The sequence below is a fragment of the Vigna umbellata genome, chromosome 1, assembly GCF_029865625.1.
Source record: "Vigna umbellata cultivar VRB3 chromosome 1, Vumbellata_1.0, whole genome shotgun sequence".
Taxonomy (NCBI): domain Eukaryota; kingdom Viridiplantae; phylum Streptophyta; class Magnoliopsida; order Fabales; family Fabaceae; genus Vigna; species Vigna umbellata.
In genome coordinates, this window is record NC_142165.1 from 75989946 (window position 1) to 76000431 (window position 10486).

General features: G+C 32.8%; 1 protein-coding gene across 1 annotated transcript; it reads right to left on the reverse strand.

Moving 5' to 3' along the window:
- Positions 1 to 5452: 5452 nt before the first annotated feature.
- Positions 5453 to 6094, reverse strand: LOC148206371 (uncharacterized). Its single transcript, XM_088107718.1, has one exon. It carries the CDS (start codon positions 6092 to 6094, stop codon positions 5453 to 5455), a length of 642 nt encoding a protein of 213 aa, XP_087963844.1.
- Between the last annotated feature and the right edge of the window lie 4392 nt (positions 6095 to 10486).

Genomic DNA, 10486 nt, shown 5'->3' on the forward strand with positions numbered 1-10486 from the left:
ATCTCTCCACGAGACTCATACCATGCTCATATTCCTCAACTCACATTATACCCTTACAAAATCTCCCCATAATACTCATATCATGTTCAGACGCATAAATTCAAATCTAATATAATAAATTTCAATCATCACAGAAATCGTACAAAATGAATATATCACAAAATAAATTAACAATACTAAAATATCACCATAAATGGTCACCGGAGAAGAATCAAATGTTTGACGAATCAAACTCACCATAAACGCCAGTACATATGACTAGTCACAACTTACTGGATTTGACCAAGGCTGCTCTATGATCAAGGATGTACCAACTCCGGTTTTTAAGATTCCTCTATCCTAACTCTTTCTTCTCTATTTCTCAAGGTTTCTCACTTGATTCTTACTCTCTTCGTGCAAAATAGCCTCCCCTCTCATGGCTATTTATAGTCCAAAAATTTTACTATTCATCAATTTTTTAATATTATTTATTATTTTAATATTATTTTATTATATTAATATCTTAATCACCACTTACATAATGAATTCCTCAATAATGCCTTCAAATCTGAAGTGCTTTATCCATTATCAATATTTAATTATTATTTTTTTAATTTTTTTTTACAAGAAGGTAGAAAAGAGTTTGAACCCATGTTCTTGAAATCACTACAATTTTCTACCATTTAAGCTACCAAAATTTCTATATTTAACTTATTAATTATATTTTCCATTCACAAAGAAATTTATTACTACTAGTAATAAAATTGTTACAATTAAGGTAAATATTTTTCATGGATCTTACAAAAGGTGCTATAACAATTCACACAACCTAATGGAACAAGCCTAATAAAATAAAAGTCACCTTCAAACTTTTTTTAAATGTGTTTATTTTGACTCAAGATTTACTAAAAGATTAAAAATTCAATTTGATATACCCAAGAGGATTTGAAATCGTACATTATTATTTCTATGATACTTTGACATTATTTAACACTATCGTGATATTATGTGATTGGTCCATGTTAATATTTATGATTATTATTATTAATTATGGAATAATTTTCAACTAATAACATAATGGCACATAAATGGTGTTAAAATATTGTCAAAAAGAAAATATTACGAAAGTATCATTATTCTATTTCTATATATGTAGGGTGCAATCTAATCATTGGAACATCTGGTTTTGTTGCTCTATTGATTATGTTTTCTTACCAATGAGCCTCTTCGTTTGTGGAAATCAGGTGAAAACTGAGTTGATGTCTGTTTTCCGTTGGTCTGCGATCATTTGGAGGGTAGATCGAATTATTTATATTTTTTTCCACCATGATTGCGGGTCCTCAAGGATCAAAAGTGTTAAGTGGATGAAAGAAACAAAATTTATATAGGTGCTTCTACATTGATAAACATTAATACAATAGATTGATAGAAAAAGAAAGACACGATAGATTTATATGTTGAATTGTCTTATCAAAAGTAAACATAGTTTCCAGTATAGTTGGCTACAGTATACCATTGCAACAAAGACAAAATATCAAGAATATAAGAACTAAATAAACTCATAGATATGGAGTTAATGTTTGTCATACTCAAGCTGGGTAACATGTGCTTCTCACATGCGTTCGACATTAGTGATTGTTTTTAAATCTTAGTCACAGAAGAAAAAGAAAAGGTAAAGTACAAAAATTTTACCAACGAAGTTAAATTGAGCTTGAGATTAAAGGTGAATAGGGATGAGAACACAATATATGAATTATTATATATTATTAAGTAGTGGTGGATCTTAATAAGGGTGAGGAGTCTGAGTCTCCAAATCTTATTGATTTATCTACCGCTTTCGATGTTTTTCTTTTTAGACTAGATATACGGTCAATGTTGTGGTGATTATGGAATGTGTAACATGTTTTGTATTTTGTATTGTTTTTTGTTTACGTAATACGATATTAGTATAGTATGTGTATGAAAGAAAGAGACATTCGTCCACATTATTTTTTATGTGTGAAAAACAAATTCTAATAGTTTTATATATTTTAAATATTTCTGTACAATTTTATGATGAATAAGAAAATTCATTATTAAGATTTATTGACATTTACCAACAATCAACATTTATATATTGGTATATATTTGTCAGTAGATATTCTAATTTGGTGTTCTTCTTCTTTTTGTCATTATCTTTCACTTCTCTTCCTCCTCCTTATTATCATCCTTATCATCCTCCTCCTTTTCCTTTTCCTTCTCTTACTCATTCTCATCCTCCTTTATTACTACTACCACGGTCTTTGCCTCCGTCAAGGTTGTTCCCTATGCCTCTCTTTCTTCTTCTTCTCCTCTTCTCTTATTCTTCTTCTCACTCATCTTCAATTAATTCATAACAACCGAAGCGTATTGTAAAAAATAATCGTTGTCGTTTTCCTTCATTACACTAGTGATTTCTTCAAATTTGATAGTAAATTGACGTCCATTTCACAAATAAATTTATCGATGGAATTATCGACCAATTTTTAAAAATGTTGAATTACTGACATATTTATTGCTTACCTGCATTTTCTTTTCCTAATCCTAAATGAATCAGGTGTAGTCACTCCTCTATCCACACTAGTACAAAAACAGCGTATAACGTCACGCGTTCAACGTCCAACCATTGAATAACCAACGTTAAAAATGAGCGGTGACATTTTTGTAAATAAATGTAATTATTAAACGTCATTTAGAATTGTAATTTGACGTAAAAGGATATAAAACGTCGAATGGATTTTAAATTTGACGTCAAAAGGTTAGTGAATTCAATAAAGTTTGAGCGCAGACTGAAAATTCATTCACTTTATCTTAGCGCACAATACCTTCTTCTCTTCTCAAACTTTTTTCGAAAGAAGTTTGACAAGCATCACATGTAATCTTTCTTTCATTTGAACCAAATGCTTATTAATTAATTACTTTATGTATGATTTTCATTTGTTTTAACCGGTTATTTTCGTGATCTTGTCCTTCATAGGCGGATTCTGATTTCTCTCTCACTATGGCTAGGGATGGCAACGGGTCGGGTCGGGCACGGATAGTGTGATACCCGAACCCGACCCATATGTAAAAAATTGTACCTGTACCCGTCCTGCTAACCGCTGGATACCCACAAAAAAAAATCCACGGATTTTTTTCAACCTGCGGATACCCGTTTCAACCAATAAATTCTTTTTAAAAAATAATATTTTATTATTTTTAAAAAATGTTTAAATTAAATTTAAAAAAAATTATCAAACGTCAATGTTTAAATCATACGGGCCAAAAGTCCAAATAATTTTTTTTATTATTAATTTTTTTTCTTCAAAATGGGTATCGTTCAAACTTTTTTTTAGGTTTTCTTCAAAATGGGCCAAGCCCAAACCTTCTTTAGGGTTTCTTCTTCAGAGTAGTGGAAGAAACAAAAACGGAAAAGGGAAGAAACTTCAGAAATCCGCGAGAGCGGCTGCTGGGATCCAAGAACAAGGCGAAGCCGCTGCTGAACATCACTAGGGAGAGCGCCAACACGCTCCGCACACACATCCTCGAGGTAGGCAGCGGCTGCGACGTTTTCGACAACGTTACCAGTTACTCGCGACGACGGCAATGCAGTATCTGTATTTTGAGCGGCAGCGGCACCGTGACGAATGTGACCTGCGGCAGCCAGCGGCATCGGGGGCGGTGGTGACTCTTCACGGGAGGTTCGAAATACTTTCACTGGCGCGACGTTCCTTCCTCTTCTGGCGCGATCATTCCTTCCTCTACCAGCGCCACCGGGAGCGACAAGTCTGAGTGTATACCTGTGGTAGTGTGGTAGTCTGAGTGTATACCTGTGGTACTTTTCAGGTCTCGTAGAGTTGTAAATAAGGATCACAATTAATTAAAAAAACTAAAAAATTGATTAACGTCGAATATTGACAAAATCCGACGTTAAGTTTAACGTCAAATTTTTTAAATTCGAAGTTAAAAGTCCAAAATATTTGAAGTTGTACGCGATTTTTGTACTAGTGCCAACGTGCCTTTTCATTTCAATTTTGATTTCCAATTGGTTCAATTAGCATGGAATCATTGTGTTGTTGATGTCATAGTTTCGAACATTTTAGTGTGTTGGTCCTTTCATGGGTGCTTCTGGTACACTATTAAGTTTGTTGGGAGGCATGCTTTCATAACCCATTACTAATTGGACTATATATAAAAACAAGCTAGTAGTGGGAATTCTCTCACATGTGGACATTTTTTTTTCAGGATTTCTTCTTTGTAGTAAAGCTTTTACAAAAGTGGTGATGATCGAAAGAAGTTGTTCATTTGTCCATAGTATAATATTTATGGCTCTTTCATTTATAACCAAAAATATGCAGGACGAGCCAAATGATTGAAAGCATTTCTAAAATAGGACTGCATTTTCCAAGTCAAATATGAGTCGGGTCTATATAATCGGGTTGGCCAACATTGTCAATTGTAGTGACTGAGTTAACATTTCCAATTTCGTTGATGTTTTCTCTTGGTAACTAATCACCAACAACATTTTGTGGCTAGATAATTAGAAATTTTATAGAAGAAATAGAGAAAGGTTACTATGTTTATAATTTTTTTTTAACTCTTTGAAACTATTTTTTGGCAAAGAATGTTCATTTGCATATCATTTTTTAAAGAATGTTCTTATATTCTAAAATATTTCTTTTGTTATAGCTTGTATGACGTGAATTAGTGTGAAACAATATTAAGTGAAAATAAAGGAGATAACTATTGTAGGGAGGGTCAACACACACACATACACATAGATCATTCCACACTAGTAAGATATTGTCCGCTTTGGGCCAAGCCCTCACGAATTTGCTTTGGTACCACTCCAAAAGGCCTCTTACCAATGAAGGTATCTTATGTGTATATAAACCCATGTCCATCTCTTATTTTATCTGATGTGGGACTTTGTTTGTACCCAACATCCTCCCCTCAAACAAAGGACTATGGTTCTTCTAACTCCCCTATAGCGGAATTCTTTTTTTATCCTCGAGTACACCATGGTCAACACTCTCTTTCACGATCCATGGTCACAACACGAAGCATATCTTGCTCTCTACCTCTCATGACTCATCTGGTTATCTGTCGACCACCTGCCAAGGCTTCACCTGATCATGGAGGGATGTACTCGTTTGAGCCCGGTCACCAGACCTGCACCATGGGCCTGCACCATGGGCTCTAATACCATTTTTTTTGTCGGTCATGTGATTTCTACATCCACTATCAATGAACCAAATATTATCTTGCTCTGCATTATTTTCTTCAACATACATCATTAATAATTGTTCCTCCTCTTAATCTAGATTCGTGTAATGGATTGTCTTCTTCCAGTTTGGACACTCATATTGAAAGTGTCCCAATTGATGAAAATTAAAGCATTCAATGGTTGCTTTGTTAAAGAATCTACCTCGGCCTTTTCCTCCTCTTCTAGTTGTTGTCTCGTCATATGTAATATTCAATGTTTGTTCATCCCCTCCTTTTCTCCATAATAGTTTTTGTTCATGAACAAGTAAGGAACTTTGGAGTGCATCAACGTAAGGTTGTCGATGTCGTGTGCTTCTTCGATGGAACACACAATGTATTCGTAGTTCTCCGTGAGAGTTCGTATAATCTTTTCAACAATTGTTGTATTCGTCATGTCTTCTCGATAATTTCTCATGTCAACGGCCACCACCATGACTCTTGCGATATAGTCGTTCACCGTCTCTCCCACCTTCATCTCCAAAAGCTCAAAGGCCCTTCCGAGTCTTTGAAGTTGAGCACGTTGCACCCTTGCATTTCCTTGACATTTGATTTTCATTGAATCCCAGAGTTGTTTGGAAGTCTCCTTCTGAATGATGATTTTCAAAATAGATTTGTCAATAGCTTGAAAAATATAGTTTTTAGCCTTTAAATCCTTCAGTCGCATCTCGTCTAATGTTTTCTTTTGCATCGCTGATAGACTTTCTTCCTCCTCATGCCCTTTGTAACCTAATTCTACCACGTTCCAATACTTTTTCGACCTCAAGAGATTTTCCATGAGAAGACTCCAATGATCATAGTCCCCATCAAATTTGGGAATGGAGGTTTGTACAAAATTGTTTGCCTCAACTGTCATATTTCACACTCGTATTTTTGCTCTCACTCTCGCACTTTATTAGGCTTCTATTGAAGCTCTGATACCAGCTTTGTTGGGAGGGTCAACACACATACATACACATAGATCTCCACACTAGTAAGATATTGTTCACTTTGGACCAAGCCCTCACGGGTTTGCTTTTGGTTCCACTCCAAAAGGCTTCTTACCAATGGAGGTATCTTATATGTATATAAACTCATGTCCTTCTCTTATTTTATCTGATGTGGGACTTTGTTTGTACCCAACATAAATGGTTTCGTATGCTCATGGCTAGTCAGATGTGACAAATAATGCTTGTAGTGTGTTTTATCAGTCGATTCCTTTAATTGTTATCTTAAACGATAATTAAACATAATTCAAATTAAGTGAATTAGTTTAAAATACAGTGTTTTTTTGCTTCAACATTTACACTCATAACTTCAATTATTTCTCACCAGTTGATTGTGAAACTTTCTTAAAAAGTTATTATAAAGTAATAGATAATCCCTTGAATAATATATCATTTACAAAGTATCTAATTAAAGTGGGTTAAGTTAGAGTTAAAGTGATTAATAAGACTTTAATTAAACACTAAATATTTTTCATAATAGTACCCGTCTTTAAAATATTTTAAATTGGTAATTTATCTCTGAATATTTTACATTATTTATGAATTGGTTCTAACCTAATTTGTACTATTTGTAACTTAATAAGATGGTTCCAATCCAACTTGGCCCACTAGGCCAACCTAACCCATCTTGGGTTCATCCCAATCTAAAATTGTCTACATGAATTCGTTCTTGGTTGACCTTATCTCAACCTAAATTAATATTGCATGATCCAAACTTGGTTCAACAAAAATCAAATATAGGTCTAACTTTACTTGATTTGACATCTATCTGCCTTAATTTGGCCCAATGTGGGCTTCAATCAACTTAACCAAAGGTGGGTTCGACTCAACCCAATTCCAAGTGTGCTCAATTGATTTAGTTAGATGTGAGCCCAATTAGACTTTGCCTAGCGTAAGCCTAACTCGACTTGATTTGACATGACCAAGCTCTACTCGACCTAATATGGACAAAATCTACTCAATCTAACATGATCATAACTCAAATAAGATCGAGCTAGACTCAACTCGATCCAAAGCACGTGGGTCCAATTTGACATAACTTAAGGTGGGTTCAACTCAATTCTGCCCTAGGTTGGCATAAATTGACATAGCCTGAGGTAGGCTTGAATCAATGTGGCCATACATGGATTCTGCATGACTTAGCATAAGATAGGTCCAACTTAAGTTGGTCTTAGGTAAACCTTACTCGAATTAATCAAATGAAAACTCAACCATAAGTAGGTCAGGTCCAACTCAGCTTAAGGTGACCCAAGCCAACTCGACTTGAGGTAGATCCTACATAACTTGAGTTGACTTTTCATGACTTGAGTAAGGCCTATTTTGATCCGAATTGGACCTAATTTCTCTTGGTCTAACTTAGGCCCATCTAAACCAGCTTGAAAATGTGTCAACATAACCTAACTTGACCTAAGTTCAACTCAATTTTACTTTAACCGTGATTAAGTTTGGATTAAATAAATGCTTTGAATGTGTAACAAGATTTTATTAAGTAATATTTTATTCATTTTCATTTTTAAATAACTTCTTTTTATGAAAATGGTTGTAAACCTTGATCCATATTAATTTTGTTAGTATTTTGAATTTATAAAATTTTTCTTATGTGGATTTTTTTGATGTTATCAAACCTTTTGACCCTTTATGTGAGACTAATTTATGTGAGATAGAATAGTAATGTGGATTGTGTCAATTCACACGTCTAATAAAAATACTATTAAGTAATTCTGAATTTTATTTAACAATATTTTCAAGATTTTCAAAATTAAATCATAGTAAGAAAATTATATTATATATTAATTAAGAGTTTATTTCTTACGTCCATCATTAATCATGAAATAAATACAATAAATGTTAAAATCTAAAATAAAATAAAATGGTTTTTTATTTGTAAGGTTAAAATATTAATTTAGTTCTTATTTTTTGTCAATTTAGTCTAAATATTTTTTTTTCAATAAGGTCCCAATTTTTGGCAATTTTGTATAGTTTAATCCTTTTGACTAATGTTGCTTAAATGATTAGCAGATAGTGAACAATGTATGTTATATGTCAATTCGTGATTTTTAAAATTTTTATTTTTTAAAATTTTTAAATTTTTAATTGTTATATCTTCTTAAAATTTTTCTTAACTAAAGTAAATTGTTCACGTGTGAAGCTAACATCGTGCTATGTGACCATAACAATGCAACATGTCAAGGTTAGTGACACGTGTTAGTACCAATGGTACGTGTCAGTATTGGTGTCATATATCAGTGTCTTATGTTTAATTTGATCCCTAATTTATTATTTTAGGTTAAACTATTTAATTGACTCTTAACCTAAATCTCACATAAGTATTAAATAGTTTATTTGATTTTTAACCTAAAAATCACATAAAGTATTAAATAGTTTATGTGATTTTTAACCTCTTAAAATTTTAAACTAAAGGTGTTAGTCCCCTTTACTAAAATACTCATTGTATTTTTAAACCAACTCTAACCTTAAATTATAAATATTTAATAAAAATATGAACAATTTTGTTGCAATGGTATTTTGTAACACCCAAATATTTTAAAGGGGTATTACTAGTAGTAGAGACTAAATTAGTCTGATATAAACAATCAAACTTTATTTCAATTTCTCCAAAGTACAATACCAAACTTACAAACTTTAAACAATATAGTTTTCACCACTTAACATAAATTTGAAATTTAACTTATAAGTCTTACACAACATATTTTTCCAATACAATTTATTCTTTTTACAAAAATCCCTGAAAGTTTTTCCCCGCATCTCTCTCATCATCTCTAAGCTTTTTCAACCGCATCTGCAACATTATCTATTCACATATAACATGAGTTATATGATCATAGCACAAACAAATAAGGGTAAGCCAATCATATCATACAATCATTAAAATTATATTATAAATGTTTCAATCATGTATTTCTGCAATTGATAAATATCATTATCCCGATGTCATTAATTCATCATTTTTTTTTAATCATCTTTCTCATTTTCATAAACCTTACAAGTATACCATGCTTACTCACGAAGCCTTATGGTCAGACCGCTCTCTACCTGCTTCCTTAAGCCTCACTTGTATACTATGTCTTACTTTCTGAAGCCTTATGGTCAGACCTCTCTCTGCCTGCTTCTATAAAACTTACGAATCATATGTTTATGTCAAAGCCTTATGGTCAGACCACCTTCTGCCTGCTTTCATAAACCTCGAGTATTACTTTGTTCATATCCAGCTCTCATGGTATAAACCGAACATACTACTCCCAGTAGTAAAGATCATTTCATAAGTAATGATTTCTCATATCCAATCCAACATTTCATAAAATCAACAAATCATACCCTCTTATCCACCTAACTCAATCATGTTCATTCTTTAATTATAAATTGACAATAACCCGTTTTGATGTCAATACCCAAAATAAAGTAAACATATTGCCAGATATCATACTTCATATTATAAACCCATTTTTTTTATAACGAGTATAACTCAACATATTTTCACCAATCAAAGGTCATAGATCAGCCAAAATACATCAACATGTCTTAGGAACTACATATTAAAGTTTGGGCTCAATGTAGCGGTAAATGAAATATATATGAAGTTTTTACCATGATAACTTTATGCATCTACAATCAACTTGTTTTATTTTATTTTCATCCTAGTAGAGATCTTTCTTTACCCCAATTGGTCACCGGAGAGGACCCAGATGTCTGAACGCATCAAACTCACCTTCGACGCCAGCACATATGACTAGTCACAACTGACTGGACCAGGCCAGGGCTGCTCTATGATCAGGGATGTGCCAACTCAGGTTTTTAAGGTTCCTCTATCCTACCAACAAAGAAAGGCCCTCAATAATTAACAATTGATTTATTTAAATTATCTACCCTGTTCTCTTATGCTCTAAATCTGAAATGCTTAATTTTAATATTTTCACTTCCTCTCACAGCAACCTCAAACAGTATCTGTACATCTATTTAATACCCATATACAAGCTATTACAGAACCCTTACTCTAGACCTTCCAACAAGATCAATTTCAGCCAACAAACTCATTCAAAATAGATTGAATTCATCACATCACAACATGTACAATTTCACAGTTTCAGTTATAACACCCAATATAATAAAAGTCATAAAACAGTTTTACAAGAGCACACCAGTTCAACATTCATATGCATATATTTTTATAAAATAGATTCATACAAAAATAATTAGCTCCCCTTACCATCAAAATAATATTAATATAAAATTTCAGGGGAAAC